The sequence below is a fragment of the Malurus melanocephalus genome, unplaced genomic scaffold, assembly GCF_030028575.1.
Source record: "Malurus melanocephalus ecotype Western Australia unplaced genomic scaffold, MMel_1.1 scaffold_766, whole genome shotgun sequence".
In the NCBI taxonomy this organism is placed as follows: Eukaryota; Metazoa; Chordata; class Aves; order Passeriformes; family Maluridae; genus Malurus; species Malurus melanocephalus.
Genome location: NW_026623998.1, coordinates 91,148 through 110,119, shown reverse-complemented (window position 1 = coordinate 110,119; position 18,972 = coordinate 91,148). Strand labels below are relative to the sequence as shown.

Below are 18,972 nucleotides of genomic sequence, written 5' to 3'. Positions count from 1 at the left end.
CTCGAGGAGCCCCTGCACTCCTGGGGGTACTCATTGAAGTGGTCACAGCAGCTCCTGCTCTGCCCGTGGCTCTCATTTAATTTATTTCCAACAACCATCCCCTGGTTTCTCGTGTCTCCTCCTGATCCCAGCCCTGMCATGAGCCTCTCCCCAAGGAGAGCAGCTTTGGAGTGAGTGGGAAGGTTCCAGTTGCTGGAGCTGCTGMTYTGTGCCCTGCTGCTGCCAAGCTGCTGTCCCCTCCCAGCACCARCCCTGAGACTTGGGGAGAGTTTGTGGTTTTGCCCTTTTAAGGTAGATTTTGGCCAGGAGGAACTGATGTCCTTGTCCCGCAGTTGTTACCCTCTGTGGTTGCTGCCTGGGCTGCCAGGCTGGGTGGAGGCACCTGGGCTCTGCCTCTGCTCCCCAGGCCCCAGATTTGGGGATGGCAGCATCTCTCCTCCTGCCCTGTCCCCCTCCTCATTCGTGGGAATAAATTCTTAAGGTGAAGCCCAGTTTTTTGGGAATGCTTTTGTCTTGGGAGCCCCGGATGGTCCAAGGGGCAGAGTTTGCAGGGGCAGAGTTTGCAGGGGCAGAGTTTGCAGGGGGAGCTGCAGGTGCTGTGCCCGTGGAGGTGGGGCTGCCCTGGCCATGGCAGTGGTGGCAGGTGAGCTCCAGTGTGGCAGTGACCCCCAGGAGATGGAGCAGCTGCAGTTGAGCTGGTCACAGCTCATGCTCTGCCTTCAGCTCCCATCTTTCCTGAATGCTTGTTCCCTCCTCTTCCAGAGGCCACAGCTGTCCTGGGAGCACCTTCCTCACGTGCCTGTGTGCAAGGCTTGGAGCCAGGCACGAGGCACTGCCGAGGGTCCCCACTGTGGTACAGGACTGGGGCTGGTGTGGGATCTGCAGAGGGGATGGAGTGAGCCAGGCTCCATAGCAGTGAGCAGTGTTGAGCTGTGAGCATCCAGGGCCATTCCTTGGTGGTGTCACCCTAGAGGTTCTTCCACGGGTCTCTGCCACCAGCAGGTGTGTGCCAAGGCCGTGGGCAGCTCTGAGCAGGCAGTGAAGCTCCAGGCACTGCCCCTGCCCTGAGCAGGAGCACAGAACTGGATTCTGGCCCTTCCCAGGGCACAGCTGGGCTGTGCTGGGAGAAAGCAGCAGAAGACCCAGGCAGAAAGGCATGAGTGGCATTTTGTGTGATGTTTCTCACCTGCTGTGTTCCCCTCCCTCGCAGGACGCACCGACACGCGGCCGGAGCGCCCCGGGGAAACGCGGCGAGCGGAGAGCAAAGCCCCAGTGCCAGGAGCCGGCACCGGCAGCAGGCCAAGAGCTCACAGCACACCAGCACAGCCACCAGCATGGCCAATGGCACGGCCACCAGCATGGCCAACGGCGTGGCCACCAGCATGGCCAATGGCATAGCCAACGGCACGGCCACCAGCACGGCCAACGGCGTGGCCAACGGCACAGGTGACCCCAGTGCTCGTGGGAGGTGGGGACAGAGCTCAGGGCTGTTTATTGTGGGGAAAATGAATCTCTGCTGAGATAATGCATCTTGTAGTGCCCAGGAAAGTGCTCCCGGTGGATTGATTGGTTTGTGCTGATTTTAYTTCTGATAAGCCAGGCGGCTCTGCAGAGCGCACTGGGAGGGGCTGTGCTGCCTGTCAGGAATGATTTCTGTCTCTCCACCCTGGAGTTACCAACTCCAGGTGTCTAAAATGACACAGGGACAGCACTGTCACCAATGTCACAGTGAGGAGGACAGTTGTCACCACTGAGTGGACTTTTTTCAGGATTCTGCTGAATTTCCCATCAGTCTTTACTGAAAGTGTTCTGAGCTCTGAAGTGGGGAGGAGCAGCTGCCTGTTAAACACCAGACAAGACACACACCCACCTCTCAAACAGGGCTGGATCTTACACCATAGGGTATTTTTGGAAAGGTTCCTCTTGTCATTTCTTGGATTTGTCCACAAAGCCATGAATCTCTTGTGGATCAGGACTGGGACCTGCTGAGTGCCCGACTATGAAATCACAGATGACTGATCAATTTTTCTTCTGTCTCTCATGGAGCATCTCCTGCTCCTCTGCACTGCATTTGCTTTTGTGGGAGATGAAGGAGAGGTAGAGTGCTTAGTTTTGAATAGAAGAAAGTGTTCTGTTCAGCCCAGGAGGAGTTTGGTATTTCTTGGCGTTCCATTGGGAAAACCTGGAGCAATGCAATTTCCATTTTACCAAAGCCACTTTTTGCCAGAGCCCAGCCCTCCCCAGGCTCCTTGCTCTGTGGACACTCCCTCAGGCTGGGGACAGGGATTTTGATCCCAAGTACAACTTGGCTCCTTGGCTTTGGTGTGTTTAAAGCACTTTTTACTGGCCCAGCCACAGCCTCCCCAGTGGCTTTATGACTGTGCCATCCTTGTTGCTGATTTACCACCCTCCGTGCCTCCCACAGCTCCTGTCAGAAATGACTTGGGATGGGGAGAGGAGTGTTTTGTGTGGCTGGGATTAGTGCTGGACACCCTGGAATGCCTCTAGAARCCAATCTCCTGCTCAGTTTGGCACGTTTTGGTGACATTGCCATGTTTTTCAAGCAGGCTGTTGCAGGAACGTTCCCATTACATTTGTCACTCACAGCTGACAATAAAAGCAGATTATTCCCAGGCATGTTTTCCCCACAGCCACATTGTTCAGCCCTTGCTAAGCTCCCCCTGGAGCCCCTCCTTATCTCTGAACTTTGGCTCAGCTTTTCTCTGCGTTGTCCAGGACAGAGATCAAACTGACCACGGTGTCGTCACCTGGCTCCTGCTGCAGGTTCCCTTTGAAGCTTCTGAAAGGGCCTTTTCCTGRGATGAGGGGCAGTCAGAGCCCTCAGCTGGGTCCCACAGGACTCTGGTGGAAGTTGCTGCTGACCTGGAAATCTCCCTCACCTCCTCCTCGCTGTGTCCCAGGGTCCCTCCTCTGCCTCTTCCACACCATGAGCACCTGTAGCTCTTCAGTCTCCCATCCTTGGGGGTTTATACTGCTTTTTCCTACAATACTTCTAAATATTTGGGCTTCCCTTACAGTTTTTTACATTTCTCAGCCCTAACTCATTGCAATCTGTCTGCATCCCTCACTCCTTTGTTCCTTGTTCCTGGGTTGTTTAYAAACCTTTTGCTTTATCACTCCAGCCAGGATGTCTTGTAGCAAAGGCTCTCCTCAGCTGGGCTGCCAGGTCTTGGGGTTTTGGCTATCTAATAAATATTCCTCAAACAAATTCCCTTTCATTTTTTTGCTCTTCATTTTCCTTCTCATCCGTTTTTTTTGTAGTTTTCCTTTGCTCTGTTTCTTCTCCTTCTCTTTTCCAAAAGTTCAGTGGGATCCTGCAATATTTATCTCTTTCCAGTGCTGTTGGCTTGCAGAGCCTCCTGAAGGGAGATATAGTACCCACCATTTCAGAGCTCCTGCTCATTCCCTGAGTCCCCATCCGGGATGCAGCGTGTTTCCAGTGGCACAGGGGGCACTGAGCACAAATRCAAAGTGCCCTCTGCTTTTGTTTTGGGATGGAGGTGATGGCAGTGGCTCCCATGGGTGAGGCAGGCTGCCTTCCCTGCGAGCTGGAAGTGCTGGGAGTGCCATGCTCTGTTTCCTGGGATAGCTGGGGAGCTGTGCTCTGTTTTCTGGGAGTGCTGGGGGAGCTGTGCTCTGTTTCCTGGGAGTTCTAAGGGAGCTGTGCTCTGTTTCCTGAAAGATGAGCTGATCCTGGCCCCCTCCCTGGTGCTGACTCCTGCCCTGTGCCTTTCCAGTGAACGGGGACGCCGTGGGTGCTGCGGACATGGATGAGGACAGGCCAGCAGCAGGTTCCAGCACTCCGACCCCAGCAGTGTCCAGCACGGCCGACAGCTCCTCTGCTCCTGCCCTGAGCAGCTCTGGAGAGGCTGAGGAGGCGACTTCAGGCCCCAGTGTCCCCCCAGCTCGGGCAGCCGTGCTCGCCCTGGATGCTCTGCCCCCCGGGTAAGCTCTGCTCCCTGGGTAAGCTCTGCTCCCTGGGTAAGCTCTGCTCCCTGGGTAAGCTCTGCCCCCCGGGTAAGCTCTGCCCCCCGGGTAAGCTCTGACCCCGGGTAAGCTCTGCCTGTGGCCCTCAGGGTGGGGACAGAACCAGCTGGGTCACTCTGTGTGCTGGGACGAGAGGCTGTTTGATGGAGGGGAAACGCTGCCCCAGGAGCTGCTGGTGCTCGATGGAGCAAGGAGTGTGCCAGGGGTCCTGTGCCCCTTTCCTGGCACAGTTGTGCTCCCCGTGTGCCCCCTGCTCTGGTGGTGTCTGGCCTGTGCTCTCTGGCTGGCTGGGGCAGCAAACAGTGGGTGGCATCTCTGTGCCAAGGAGCCTCTCAGCATCTGTGCCTGGGGAGCAGCAGAGCCCTCCACTGTCATGGGGCTGCTGAAGGGATCAGTCAGAGGAGAATACCCAGGAGAGGGAGTGTGGATTTTCAGGGAGGAGTGTGGATTTTCAGGGAGGAGTGTGGGTTTCCAGGGAGCTCCTGCTGAGCAGGACATGCTCTGGGGAAGCACAGAGGGTGGGTGGGCCAGGACCCCCAGCAGTGGAGCACGTTCTCCCTGGTGCTCTGGGCTGCTCATCCTCCTCCTCCTCTGTGGGATRTTGGGAGGGGCTGGAGGAGAGGGGGTCTCTGGCTCTGTGAGGGGCAGAGTTGGGGTCTGGGCTCAGCCCCCAGTGCGTCATTCTGCCGTTGTGTGAGACCCCTTGGGTTGTGGGGAGGGGGTGAAATGGGCTGTGTTTGGGATGAAGGGAGCTGTTTATTTTGCTTTGGCTCAGGCGATGCCTGCAAGGTCAGGGCCCCGCTCGCGTGTCAGTCACAGGTAATTAGGGTTAACGGCTCACTGTGCCTTTATGCTGCTGTGTGAGGGTTTCTGTTCTCCTGGCCTGGGCWCTTCCTGTTTCCAGGCAGCTGGAAAAGTCCAGTGCTCTCAAAAAGGCCTTTATTCCAGCCAGAGCTGATTCCCCTTTCTGCTCCTACCAGGTAGACTGAAGGTCTCYTTTTCCCCACCTGGGGCTGGAAACAGGCTGTTGTTTCTTTCCTGGGGTGGGGAAGCCTCAGGATTGTGGAGGCCCAGGAGGCTGCAGGCACTGCTTTCTAAGACACAGCAGGCTGGATTTAACCTAACCCTAACTCTAACCCTAACCCTAACCCTGGCCCAGCCAGGTGGAAAGGTGGCTGTGTCCTCCCTGCCCGTCTCACTGCAGAGCTCACCACTGGAGAATCGGGTGTACCACAGCAGGGAGGAGGATAAAGGTGCTGTGCTGTGGCAGATGGGTGGAGAGGAGCATTGGAGCAGCAGTGAGGCATTCTCCAGACTGAGCTCCTGCGCTGTGGATCTCTGGAGATACCTTTGATTACACATTTCATGCTGGCTGTGCCATCCCCAGGGGGAAAGGGCAGCATGAGCTGTTTGTGCTGTGCTGTGGTGGCCTGGGCAGGGGGACACCACAGATCAAGGGGGTCCCAAGTGAAGGAGAGCAGAGAGCTGAGTCCACTGGGGTCTCATCGGTGTGAGCCCTGCCCTGAGAGCTGCCCCAGCGGGTCCTGGGCTAACGGGGATTTGCTGCACTGGAATTGCACAGTGCTGTGTCCCTGGGGTGCTGTCAGTGAGCTGCTCGAGTTCTCCTGAGCCCTGATCCAGGGAGGCTGGCTTTTGGCGGGCGCACCTCACCACAGAATTATTTTGGCTGGTGGTTTGGGGCCCAGCTGGGGAGATGGGGATGCAGGATAGCCCCTGGCTGGGATGGCTGTGAGAGCACTGCAGGGCCCACGGGGGATGGCTCCTGTCTGCTGCTCCTGCAGAGCTGCCAGGCACGTCCCTCCCGAGCCCTGCACCCTCCCTGGGTGTCTCCTTCCTTCCCTGAAATGTGGGGAGCACTCACTTCAGCCTCTGGAGGGTGGCCCCAGCCTCCCTGCTCATTCTGGGCTGTGACAGACGGTTGGGTTCATGTGGGGATCCGGAGCGATTCGCTCTGCTCAGATCTCYGTGTCTCAACATCTGCACCAGGTGTGGCAGCTCAAAGGCATCCCACACACAACTGGGACTCTGTCCTAGGGGCTGCAGAGGGCTGGAAGGAATTCTGAGTAATTTCATGCCCAACAGTGCCCAAAACCTCCATCACATCCTCTGGGCAGCACGTTCCCCTGCGAAGCTGGGAGTGTGGGTGGCACCGGGGCCGCAGTGCCCGCAGCTCTTGGGGTGCCCGTGCTCGGGCTGGGCCCTGCCAGTGACTTGATAGCGATGGCAGGGGTGGGGGGCACAGGAGCTGCTGTCCCCTGGGTCTGGCTGCCATCAGGGATGATCCTGTGTGGGCACAGCCGGGACAGGGGCACAGGAGCTGCTGTCCCCTGGGTCTGGCTGCCATTGGGGACGATCCTGTGCGGGGACAGCCGGGGTGGGGGCACAGGAGCTGCTGTCCCCTGGGTCTGGCTGCCATAGGGGATGATCCTGTGCGGGGACAGCCGGGGCAGGGACACCTCGCCCGCACAAAGAGGTGCTTTATGCTGCTGGCAGAGCCCACGGGGCTGTGGTTTCTTGCGTAAGGAGGGCGTTTTGTTTGGACCGCAGGGTTGCCTCAGCTCTGCCACTCTGCAGTGCCCATGGCTCCCTGCTTCYGTGGCCACCGTGAGCCTGTGGCAGCTGGACCAGGGCGCTTTGTGGTTGCAGTGTGGTGTGTGAGGGGAGAGCTCCCACCATCCAGGGCTCCCAGAACGGTGGATCTCCTGTGCTGGGGGCCTGTGGAGCTGGGCAAGGTGCTCTGAGCAAGGATGGGCTGTCCCCAGTGTCCCCATGGGTGTGTCAGGGGTACCCACTGCTGTCTCTGACCTGGTCCAAGGAGGAGAAAGGTCCCACACTGCTGCCTGGAAGCAACACGTGCAGTGTTCTGTGTGCTCCTCAGGGGCTGCAGTGCAGCTGAGCTGTGTCACAGAGCTGTGTGGCTGTGCTGAGGACACCAGTGATGTCCCTGGGGCTGAGCTGTGTCACAGCAGCTGTGTGGCTGTGCTGAGGACACCAATGCTGTCCCTGCAGCTGAGCTGGGACCAGCCAGGCCGTGGAGCTCCAGCGGAGCGCTCGGAGCTCGGAGCAGCTCCATCCCCAGGGCTGCCTGCTCACTGCCAGCCTGCACTGGCTCCCTTGCTGTCACACACAAGCTGCTGCATTAATTTCCTAGAGCGTTTTGTGGTGATTAATTGAGACAGAAGGTTGAATGGGGAGGGAGGCCTATGGGAGTAGAAGCGTGGCAGGAGAACACTTTATCTGTCAGCAGCTGCTGGCTCGCCTCCTCTGCTGCAGGATAAAAGCTGACAAGAAAGCACGGGCTTCACAGAGCTTTTACCTTTGCCAGGGTAAATTCATGAATGAATTCACATCAAGGATGGTTGCAGTGTGACAGTGTGAAGCCAGACTYGCTGTCACCTGGGCTGTCCTCAGGGCCACCCCGTCCTGAGTGCCATGGCCACATGAGTTTAAGCTGTACTGTGAGCAGCGAGCCCAGGGCTGCCAGGGAGAGAACCCAGCCTGAACTCAAACACTCCCCTTTGGAGATGTGTTGGGAGGAACCAAACAAAAGCTACATCAGAAACACAGGGTATAAAACTGACCCTGTGTGAAATCTTCTGCTGACCTTTCTGGGGGAAATGAGGGATTTCTGCTCCAGGTTATGGCTGTTGAGGAAGCAGAGGGCTGCAGCCCCTCCTGGAATCTCCATCCAGGAGGCCCAGCAGCTGCCACTCAGACCTGTCAAATAGAGGATGGAATGGCAGGGATGTGAGGGGATGGGCTCCCTGACCCACCAGGGCGGCTCTGTGGATGTTCTTGGGGCCAGGAATCATCACCTGCCTCGTGGTTTTATTCTCCTTGCAGGTGGGAACAGCGGGAGCTGCCCAATGGTAGAGTCTACTATGTAGACCACAACAACAAGACCACGACGTGGGAGAGACCCCTTCCTCCAGGGTAAGGGGCTCGGGGGGCTCCAGGCCTGCTCAGGGGTCTTGGAGGGATGTTCATGGCATCCTGGTGGGAGCTCCACTGGTGTCCCAGCACCCWGTCAGGCTTTGTGTGCCTTGCAGGAGATACTCAAACAGTCCCTTTTGGGGGGTTTTTGCCCAAAGAGCCCCTTTGGTGTGACACCAGTGGTTATGCAGGAGCTGGGCGCAGATCCCTCGTGCGGGTGGGTGGCAGTGACTGCCAGGGTGGCACTGTGACACACAGTGACAGCTTCCCTGGSTGCTCACAGGTGGGAGAAGCGCGTGGATCCTCGGGGCAGGTACTACTACGTGGATCACAACACCCGCACCACCACGTGGCAGCGCCCCACGGCCGAGTACGTCAGGAACTACGAGCAGTGGCAGTCACAGCGTAACCAGCTCCAGGGAGCCATGCAGCACTTCAGCCAGAGGTTCCTGTACCAGGTGAGGCTGCCCTGGCGCTGGCAGGGTCTCTCCTGGCTGTCCCATGGGTGTCGCCTGGGAGCCACGGGGCGTGGGAGGGCTGGGCTGTGAGGGGTCTGTGAGCAGAGAGCTCAGAGCAGTGCCTGGGTGGGAGCACAAACTCCTCAGCTGCCTGCAGAGACCATGGGGGAATAACTTGCTGTTTATAAACGAGCTTGCACGGCCCTGAAAGGTGGCCGGAGGTGTCCTCAGCAGCCTGTCCCCAAGGGCTCTCAGTGCCACTGTGGCCAGGCACACTCTCCTGTAGATCCCATCAGACAGGCCCTGCTGCTGACCCAGGGGGTGCAGAGCCTGCTGTCGGAGCTGAGGGAGCCCTGGGAGCCTGGTCTATAGCAGGGAAGGCTCTGGGGCCCAAGCTCATCCCTCCCCGGGTCTCAGTCGGGCTGAGGACAGCGGGGCTGGGTCCTGGGTGCAGCAGGAGCTGCAGACCTGGGGTACAAGTGGAGAGGACTGCAGGAGCCAGGGAATGAGTGGGGCTTGGCCAGCTCCCTCCTGCTCACTCTGCTGCTGCCCTCGTTCCTTGTTTGGTATTTGCATTTCCTTGCTCAGGGAATGGTCTCCCAACCATTCTGTTCTGGGCATTCCACGCTTGTCCTGGCCGTACCTTTGCCATGAGCCAGACCCAGCTGTGGGGTGAGCACCTCTGCTGACCTGAGCAGTGCTGCTGGATTGGGCTGTGGGSAGAGCAGGGCTTGGGAAAGGGCCAGGCTGGAGTGTTTCTGCCCCTGGAGCGGTGATCTGCCTGCGTGCAGGGGTGGAACTGCACTGGTGCCCGAGGTGGTGAACAGTGTGCAGGGAAGGTGGGCAGTGCACAGGGACCGACTTCTCATCGAGTTTTATCTGCTCAGAGAAATCCAGCTGGGACTGGAGTGAGCTCAGGGCTCCATGGAGGAGCTCAGCTGCTGTCTGGGACAGGGTGCAGGCAGGGCAAGGTCCATTCTGTGTGGGACACAGCCAGGCCCCCTCCCAGGGCTTTAGGAGCGGCTCAGCCCCTTTCCTCCCCCTGCCTGTCCCTCCCTGGATGTCTCTGAAAGGGGGAGCAGGACCCCCATGGCTGTGCAGAGCCCACTGGAGGGCACTGGGAGGGTCTCCCGTGGGAAGGGCTCCCCTGGGAGGGGTCTCTCACCATTCCCAGCAGAGCTCCAGGCCGTCCCTCGCTCCCTGCCAGCGCCAGCCTTGGAGCCGCTCCAGCGCCGTGCGACTCGCCCTGGCCGCGCTCTGCCGAGGGAGGGACTCAGCTCCAAATTTAGCCTGATGAAACGATTGCACTTTTTGTTTCGAGCTCTGCTGCCAGCAGTGATGGCTCCTGCCCTGCCTCCTGCCCCACAGGGGCTTTGTGCCTGACTTGCCCCCACTCCCAGCATCCCCCAGCCCCCGTTGCTGTTGGGGATGCTTGGGGTGATGAGCAGTGAGGCAGAGCTGGGGAGGGCAGTTTGGGGGGCCGGGTAAAGCTGGGGACCACTCTCCCAGCAGATGCTGCAGTGCTGCATCCCCTGCACGAAGGGCCTCTGGCACAGGGGCCAGGCTGTTCCAGGGCTGTGGGGAGCTGCAGGATCTGCCCGTAGCTCTGCCCTGGAAGCTCAAACGAGCTATTTTTAGGTGCCAGTGAGGTGGTACCTCTGGATGTGACTCKGCTGCGTGTCTGGGCAGCCTGTCCCGATGGAAAGGAGCAGACACTGCCCACAGTCCGAGCTGTGCTGGCCATGGCAGTCCTGGCACAGAGGGTCAGGTACGGGGGACGAAGCTCAGAGGGGCACAGACTGTGCCAGGACACCCCGGGCTGCCGTGTGCTGCATCCATCCAGGTTTTGGTCCCACTCTCTGGGAGTGGGGGGCCCTGGCACCCCGAGGGCCGGGGCTGGGCCTGGTTCCGCGTCTGGCTGCGTGTGGCATTCCCTGAGCCCAGRCTGGGATCCATCCCGGCACGGGGGCCCCTCCAGCAGCTGGGTTTTTCCCTTTTGGGTAACGATGCGTTTCTTAYTTAACCATTCCAAGTGCTCCCCTCCTGCCCTGCACCCGAGGACCCTCCAGCCCSAGGAGCCCAGCGGGGCTGGGGCGGGGGTTTGCACCCACCGGGGCGGGACAGCGGCCCGATCCCCCCGTGCTGGGCCACCCCCGGCTCAGGAGAAAGGGGCTTTTGTGCGGTGCGGGGCGGGGGCCGGGGCCGGAGCCGCCCGTCTGCGCGGCTGAATGCGGGCTCAGTGCGCATCCCGCACCCCGGCCCTGCCCGCGGAGGAGGGGGCCGCCATCCCGCCAGGAAGCGCGGGGCGTGGACAGCGCTTGTGGGAATGATTTCATTGGAAAGGCCTGCGATATTTTTTCCCCTCTTGTGTGTGGTTCTTGGAGGAGGCTGGAGGTGTATGTGGAGGGGACGCCGGAGCAGCCGCGCACGTCCGGAGCCCTCCGGGCCGTCCCGCTGCCCTCGGCCGGYGCAGCCCCAGCCCCGCCACGCCTTGGCTGCCCCAGCCCCTGCTTAGGCTTTTGGGCTTTTTTCTTCTTCTTTTTATTTATTTTTTTTTTTCTTTTTTTGTTTCTTTTTTTAACCCCCTTTGAGTGTGCGAGTTTTTTTTAGTTCCCTGGGAGCTGCGGGCCAAGGAGAGGAGAGAGTGAGCGGGGCTGGCCGGCTCACCTCTACCTTCTGCTTCTCCCAGCCGTCCCGGCTCCGGCGTTTATTCCGTGTTTTTGCTCTCTCTGTTGTCTCTAGTCCTCCGGAGCCCCATCYGACAATGATCCTCTGGGGCCCCTTCCTCCTGGCTGGGGTAAGTACCGCTGCCTCACCTGGCCCTGCATGGCCCCAAGGGACACTTCAGTCACACCCAGGGGACCCTGCCCATCCCACGGGAGCATCCCTCACTCCCATCCCTGGCATTTCTGGCAAGGGTGGCCCTGGAGCCAGCGYTCCCTTTGCTCGGCTGCACGTGGGGCAGAGTCTGCCTGTGACTAGCATGATCTCTGATGTGAATTTCAGCCTTTTTTCCCCTTTTATTCCCTTTTTCCTGGAGGAGTTCCCAGCCTCTCTCAGCTGCTGAATGCACAAGTGCTTCAGGGGAAAATGGACGGGGGAAAATGTTGGGTATCCAAGTCCTTGCTTGTCCCCAGACCCCTCCTGTGGCGAGCAGGGATCTGTCCCACTGCTGTGCTGCTCCTGGGATGCTCTGCCTGGGTCGGGAGTGGGGCTGGGAGCTGCAGGAGTGGGGCTGGCTGTCCCCACACGGCCCGAGCATTGTGTGCCAGGACATTGTGAAAATCCCTGTGCCCCCTCCCTGGGCAGAGAGACCCCTCTGTGGTGAGAGCATCCCTGGGATGCTCATGGGTGCAGCTGGGCCGTGCTGTGCCAGGAGGGCAGGAGGAGAGGGGTTAAAATTGGAGGAGTTTAGGGCAGGACAGAGGGGCCCAGGCTGCTCAGGGAGTCCCCAGGGGCAGTGTCCCCATGGGGGTGCTGCTGGAGCCCTTGCTGGGTGTCCCATCTCCCTCCAGCAAGGAGAAGGGACCCATTGCCAGTGCCAGCTGGGCAGACTGGGGAGAGCCCTGGGGTGAGGTCCCCRGGATGGGTGGGATCCCTGGGGTGGATGCAGTCCTGGCCATGACACGGGAGCTGCTGCCCACAGTCCACGAGTGAGATGGAGCGAGGGGCTGGCGCTGGCCAGAAGGATGACAGGGACTGACAAGGGGGTGATGAGGTGTTCCTGCCTGCGTGGAGCAGGGCCGAGTGTGCAGGAGTGGCACAACCCATGGAAGAGGAGGAGGTGTGGGGCTCACACGGTGCTGGGGAAGCAGGGGGTGTGTGTAGAGGTGGCTGCTGTGTGTGCTGGGGCTGCTTTGTGTGCAGCACAAGGAGGGGTGCGTGTGTGCACGGGTGTGTGTGTGTGTGTGTGTGTTCACACACGTGTGCACTGGCAGCAAGGCCATGGAGGGAGTCTGGAAAGCACCTGTGCCTGCATGTGGAGGGACAGTGCCAGCCTGGCAGTGCATTGGCAGCACTGGCTCTGCCCTGGCACCTCCTGCACGCTGGCACTGCCGGCCCCAGGCAGCTCGGGCATGGGGAAGGAGTGTGGGGCTTGTCCTGCCTCCTCCAGACGAGCCAGGGAGGTGGGATAGGGAGCTGGGAAGGGGAGGGCTGTTGCCAGGACTGCAGCTAACACTTCCTCTCCCTTTTCTCCTAGAGAAGAGACAGGACAATGGGCGAGTGTATTACGTGAACCACAACACCCGAACCACGCAGTGGGAAGACCCTCGCACRCAGGGGTAGGTGTGGGGGAGCAGGAGGGTGCTGTGCTTTGGGAAGGTGCTTTGGGAAGGTGCAGTTGTCCAGGGCCTGCCCTTTGCTGGCCTTTATGCCCCACAGATGGAGGGGGAGGCTCTGGCAGTGCCGTGGCTGTGGCTGGAGCGCTGCCCGGGCAGGGTTTCTCTCGGGGTGCGGGCAGGCGCTTGCCAATCCTGTGCCATGAGTCCTTCTTTTTGCCTGGCACGGAGCTYAGTWCAGGGGGCAGTGCCCAAGGGGCCCRTCTGGTGAGCCYTTCCTTGCCCGCAGGATGATCCAGGAGCCGCCTCTGCCSCCGGGCTGGGAGATGAAGTACACGAACGAGAGCGTGCGGTACTTCGTGGATCACAACACCCGCACCACCACCTTCAAGGACCCGCGCCCGGGCTTCGAGTCCGGGTAAGCACCGAGCCGGGTCTGGGGGCACACATGGGCTCTGGCAGGGTGGGCTGCACCCCAGTGACCCTCATCCCACCTGGCTGGTGATGGGGGCTGCTCAGGGCAGGGTGCTGACCCAGACCCTGCTGCTCTGGCAGGAGCAAACACGGCGGCTCCCCRGGCGCGTACGACCGGAGCTTTCGCTGGAAGTACCACCAGTTCCGCTTCCTGTGCCACGTGAGTAGAGCGGCTGTGGGCGGCTGCGTGGGTGCCCTGAACCCCTGGGCAGACGTGGGTGAGGAGGGCTCTGCCAGCCTCACACATCCCCGTGCCTCTGCCCTGCCCGCAGTCGAACGCGCTGCCCAGCCATGTGAAGATCAGCGTGTCCCGGCAGACGCTCTTCGAGGACTCCTTCCAGCAGGTAGGGAGGAGGTGGCACTGCAGAGCTGGGGGGGAGTGGAGCTGGGTGGGAGTGGAGCTGGCCCTTGGGAGCAGAGCTGGGTGGGAGCGGAGCTGGCCCTTGGGAGCAGAGCTGGSYKKGRGSRGWGSWGSYSSKTGGGAGCAGAGCTGGCCTTGGGGAGTGGAGCTGGGTGGGAGCAGAGCTGGCCTTGGGGAGTGGAGCTGGGTGGGAGCAGAGCTGGCCTTGGGGAGTGGAGCTGGCCCTGGGGAGCAGAGCCGGGTGGGAGCAGAGCTGGCCCTGGGGAGTGGAGCTGGGTGGGAGCAGAGCTGGGTGGGAGCAGAGCTGGCCCTGGGGAGCAGAGCTGGCCCTGGGGAGCAGAGCTGGGCAGGAGAGGAGCTGGGTGGGAGCAGAGCCGGGTGGGAGCAGAGCTGGCCCTGGGGAGCAGAGCTGGGTGACAGCAGAGCTGGCCCTGGGGAGCAAAGCTGGCCCCAGCCCTGGTGACACTGCCCTGCTGGTCCCCAGATCATGAACATGAAGCCCTACGATCTGCGGCGCCGGCTCTACATCATCATGCGAGGGGAGGAGGGTCTGGACTACGGTGGCATCGCCAGGTGAGTGTGGTGTGCCAGCCCACGGGCTGTGCCCTGACTGTGCCCTGGGTCCCGTGGGGAACACGGGCATGGGGCAGCTGCACTCGGGTTCCCCAGCCCTTGGGCAGAGGAGTTCAGAGGTGTTCAAAAGGGAAACAGGGTTTTAGGAATGGTGGAACACCCTGAAAGCATCGCACCAGCCTGTCCCTGTCAGTGAGAGCACAGGGGACCCGGCTGGGGCTGTACTGCTGTCCCCAGACGTGGGGGTGATGGGCTGAGTGTCCTCCCTGCAGCCAGTCAGTGTGTGTGCCAGGAGCACGCTGTGTGTGCCAGGGTCCTCCCTGCAGCCAGTCAGTGCGTGCCAGGGCAGACAGGGTGTGCTGTGCTTGCTGCAGCCCTGCTGCTGCCCCAGGATGGTGTCACCACAGGGCTGGAGGGGGTCCTGTGTCCCCGTGACCCCCTCTGGCTCACCTGGGACATCTTGGAGCTGGGCTGGYGTGTCCCTGTCCGCTGCCACCCCACACTCACCTGCTGCCCTCGGCTCTGGTGCCAGCTCCTGCTCCTGCTCCTCGTCTCTGTGTCCTGCCAGTGGTTTTACCCTATGGTAGGTTACGTCATGCTGTTCTACCACAGGGTAGAACCACGGACGGGATGCCGGGGCTGCCTGCACATCCGAGGATTCCCRCCTGCCTGCACGGCCGGGGAGCAAAGCCAGGGTGCTGCTGTCCCAGGGTGGCAGCGTGTGCAGGGGGCTGGGTGCCCTCAGGGGTGTGTGTGTGTGGGACAGCGTGGCTGGCACTGAGCGTGKGGCACCTGCCAGGTTCCTGATGCTCTGAGCAGGGTCTGCACCGAGCTGGCATCTCCCGAAACCCCAAACAGCAGCCCGGGGAGGGGGCACCCTCACTCAGTCACACCGTGCCCAACACCTGGGCATCCCCCCAGGGAGGTGGGCACACAGACACGCASTGTCCCCTCCCCGAGCCGCTCGTCACCGCGTTCCCTGTCTCACCCCAGGGAATGGTTCTTCCTGCTGTCCCACGAGGTGCTCAACCCCATGTACTGCCTGTTCGAGTACGCRGGCAAGAACAACTACTGCCTGCAGATCAACCCCGCCTCGTCCATCAACCCCGACCACCTCACCTACTTCCGCTTCATCGGCCGCTTCATCGCCATGGTGAGAGCGGGGGGRTGGCACCAGGATGGGGTGGGCAGCAGGGCGAGGGGTGAGGGGCAGCTCTGGTGCCATGGCTGCACAGGGCTCTGTGCTGCTGCCCTCCGTGAGCCCCTTTTTCCCCCTGTGGGTCCTTCCAGGGGTTCTGTGGATGATGCATTTTAAACCCCGGGAGTGGCCGTGGGGCTGGAGGAGTTCTGGGTTCCCAGGAGCTGTGGGCAGGGATGGATGGCTCCAGGTCCTCGGCTGTCACCCCAGGTGCTGTCRGATTTGCAGCTCCAGGGACTATTTTTAGCCCCAGCGATGTGAGATTTTCCAGCTGCCCGAGCTCCAGAGCAGCTCCTCCCGTTTGTCTGGGATTCCTCAAGGCCAGCGTGCCCGGGGCTGGCCGGGGAGCTGCCGGGGCTCCCCAGGCTGGGAAAGGGTCCCTGGCCCSGAGCCCCGTGGGGTGTGTGTGGAGGCGGCTCCGGCCCCGCTGTCCTGCCCTGCCCTGCCCCGCCTCGCAGGATACCAATAAAACCCCAGACTATTACTCACCGCTGGGCCGTTCTAGACAAGCGTCTGCATTATTTTTGGCTGCCTTTGCCTCGGGGCTCCTGGAAGCCAGGGATTCAGGGAAGCTGCAGCACAGCTCTGTTTAAACAAGTGCTCTTAATAGAGCTGTGAGGGGAGAGGGAGACGTGGTGGAATTTGCGGTGGGGAGCGAGAGGGGCTGCACCCCCCGCCCCGGGCAGTGCTGTCCACTCTCCCCATGGTGTGTGCCAGCCGTGAGTGGGTGCCCCAGCTCAGGAACCCAGCAGTGAGTCCCTCCTGCCCTGTGGTGCCTGGGGCTGTGTCTCGGTGTCCCCGCTGTATCCCGGGGCTGTGTCCCGGTGTCCCTTCTGTGTCCCAGTGTCCCCACTGTGTCCCAGTGTCCCTGCTGTGTCCCCATGTCCCCGTGACCCGGTGTCCCCTCTCTGTCACAGGCTCTGTACCACGGCAAGTTCATTGACACGGGTTTCACGCTGCCCTTCTACAAACGCATGCTGAACAAGCGCCCGACGCTCAAGGACCTGGAGTCCATTGACCCCGAGTTCTACAACTCCATTGTGTGGACCAAGTGAGTGYCCCCACACCCTGGGGTGCCATGGGGGCGGGCAGAGCTCTCCCAAGCCCCTCGCTGCTGCCCGCTGCCTCCATCAGAAATGCCATCCCCGTGTTCCCCACAGAGAAAACAGCCTGGAGGAGTGCGGCCTGGAGCTCTACTTCATCCAGGACATGGAGATCCTGGGCAAGGTGACCACCCACGAGCTGAAGGAGGGCGGCGAGAGCATCCGTGTGACGGAGGAGAACAAGGAGGAGTACATCATGTGAGTGGGTGTCCCGAGGGACCTGTGGGGCGCCTGGCCCCGATGCTGCAATGGGGCGACCGTGGGGTTTGGGACGTGGCCCTTGCCTGGGCTACGTGGCTGTGACGAGCCTGGGCTGGCGCAGTCGGACCAGCAGTGCTGCGGTCTGGATTGCTGTGGGCTGGGCAGCTGCCAGTACTTTCAGGAAAAAGGAGAGGGGAAAGAGGGTGAGGCTGCTCTGCCGTCCCATGGCTGTTCCCTGCCTGCCYGGGGGCTGCCTGGGGGCTGCCAGGGCCAGCTCAGCTCCAGCCAGGGTCTGCACCCCTGCAGCTCCCCAGGCTGCTGCTGCTCATGGCTTTGGGGGCAGAAAAACCCACCCGTGGGAATTGAGGGGAGCTCTGGTGCTTTGAGGGGAGCCCCTCTCTCTTCCCCACAGTCCCCTCCCTGCCGGGGAGGGATCCTGGGGTTTCCCTGTGCCAGGCCACCCACACTGGCTCTGTGCCCACCCCGTGTGCTCCCCAGGCTGCTGACRGACTGGAGGTTCACCCGGGGCGTGGAGGAGCAGACCAAGGCGTTCCTGGATGGCTTCAACGAGGTGGTGCCCCTCGAGTGGCTGCGCTACTTCGACGAGAAGGAGCTGGAGGTGAGCTGGCACCTGAGGACACAGATGTGGAGTGGCACATGGTGACCCTGCTAGTGCTCTGTGCCCATCTGGTGACCCTGCTCGTGCTCTGTGCCCCTTGGCTTTGCTGACCAGCGTGCAGCCCTGGGTGTTGGCTCTGGGGGTGGCTTGTTGTGCCCGTTGGCAAGAGAACATCTCGTTGGGTGGGAGGAATTCTCCCCAGACACCTCGGTGCTGTGTCTGCGCTGGCTGAAGGCTGGCACGTCCTCAGAGCATGGGCACAGGGCCCYGTCTGTCCCCTGCTGAGTGTCCCCTGTCCCCAGCTGATGCTGTGCGGGATGCAGGAGATCGACATGAACGACTGGCAGAAAAATACCATCTACAGGCACTACACCAAGAACAGCAAACAGATCCAGTGGTTCTGGCAGGTCAGTCTGAGCCCAGCTCAGGGCGTGGGTGGGGTGTCCTGGCCAGAGCTGTCCTGCCAGGTGGGACCATCCCATCACAATGGGATCCCCCTCAGCTGCCCCATTTGTGCCATAGGTGGTCAAGGAGATGGACAAYGAGAAGAGGATCCGACTGCTGCAGTTTGTGACAGGGACGTGCCGCCTGCCCGTCGGGGGCTTTGCTGAGCTCATCGGTGCGTCCCGGGGGCAGGGGGGGTGGCACTGTCCTGTCCCTGTCCCTATGCCTGTCCCTGTCCCTGTGCCTGTCCCTGTGCCTGTGCCTGTCCCTGTGCCTGTCCCTGTCCCTGTGCCTGTCCCCGTGCCTGTCCCTGCGCCTGTGCCTGTCCCTGTCCCTGTCCCTGTGCCTGTCCCTGTCCCTGTGCCTGTCCCCGTCCCTGTCCCCACACAGGGCACACATGAGCAGGAATGCAGCTGTGAGCTCTGAGCATGGTGATCCCATCTGGTGGTTGCCATTCCCAGACACGTTCTTTGGCTGTGTTAACTCTGTCAGGCTGGTTTGTAATCTCAATCTGAATGAGATAGGATTTCTGATTGAATTTTGATGCATGTGTGACAAAGCCCCTTTTTCAGAAAACCACAGTGTGGTTCCACTCTCATCCTTTAATTTGCTACTTTTTGGGGCCTGTAGTAGCCTTTGCCTGACTTTCCTGGTATTCGTGTCAAGCCAACCATTCTGCTTAACCCACTCAGTTGTTCTTGATGGCGTATTAGCTTTTTCCACCCCCTGGAACCTCTCCAGCATTCCCAATCTGTTAAAAAGCCACCTCAGTGACTCAGACTTCCTGTGCCAGGTCCTTAAAAACTGTTGGATGGCCTCGCACAATCCTGAGGGTTTACAGATCAATAGGTTTTAGCACTTGCTATGGAACYTTCGTGCTCAGAGATGGTGCTCTTGTCCCCCTGGGCTGTGAATCTGCTTTTTGCTTTCTCCTTTGWTTTTTGAGCATCCTCTCTGCAAACAGGCAGGGGTTGCTGCCATGGCTTTGTGTCCCTGGGATTGTGGAGCAGTGACGGTGGATCTGTGTGTGTGTGGGAGTTTCATTTTCAGCTCCTGCTCGTGTCATGAGCTTTGCTGTGCTCGTCATTRACAGGCAGCAACGGGCCCCAGAAATTCTGCATCGATAAAGTTGGCAAAGAGACGTGGCTGCCGCGGAGCCACACGTGGTAAGTCACTGTCCCTGGGCCTGGTGAGGGGACAGGGGAGCTCTATGGGGCTGTGGGGGAGCTCTGTGGGGCTGCAGGGGAGCTCTATGGGGCTGCAGGGAGCTCTGTGGGGTTGTGGGGGAGCTCTGTGGGG

General features: G+C 60.8%; 1 protein-coding gene across 1 annotated transcript in view; it reads left to right on the top strand.

Moving 5' to 3' along the window:
• The window catches only part of WWP2 (WW domain containing E3 ubiquitin protein ligase 2), a 31,196-nt gene that overhangs the window by 10,770 nt on the left and 1,454 nt on the right, over nucleotides 1–18,972 (top strand). The window contains exons 6-22 of the mRNA XM_057384980.1: nucleotides 1,211–1,446; nucleotides 3,759–3,966; nucleotides 7,873–7,962; nucleotides 8,246–8,420; nucleotides 11,163–11,217; nucleotides 12,622–12,703; nucleotides 12,990–13,118; nucleotides 13,256–13,334; nucleotides 13,447–13,518; nucleotides 14,020–14,108; nucleotides 15,102–15,261; nucleotides 16,224–16,357; nucleotides 16,467–16,607; nucleotides 17,109–17,229; nucleotides 17,532–17,636; nucleotides 17,752–17,848; nucleotides 18,767–18,839. Coding sequence (XP_057240963.1) covers nucleotides 1,211–1,446; nucleotides 3,759–3,966; nucleotides 7,873–7,962; nucleotides 8,246–8,420; nucleotides 11,163–11,217; nucleotides 12,622–12,703; nucleotides 12,990–13,118; nucleotides 13,256–13,334; nucleotides 13,447–13,518; nucleotides 14,020–14,108; nucleotides 15,102–15,261; nucleotides 16,224–16,357; nucleotides 16,467–16,607; nucleotides 17,109–17,229; nucleotides 17,532–17,636; nucleotides 17,752–17,848; nucleotides 18,767–18,839 — 2,046 coding nt within the window. The remainder of the gene's footprint in view (nucleotides 1–1,210; nucleotides 1,447–3,758; nucleotides 3,967–7,872; nucleotides 7,963–8,245; nucleotides 8,421–11,162; nucleotides 11,218–12,621; nucleotides 12,704–12,989; nucleotides 13,119–13,255; nucleotides 13,335–13,446; nucleotides 13,519–14,019; nucleotides 14,109–15,101; nucleotides 15,262–16,223; nucleotides 16,358–16,466; nucleotides 16,608–17,108; nucleotides 17,230–17,531; nucleotides 17,637–17,751; nucleotides 17,849–18,766; nucleotides 18,840–18,972) is intronic.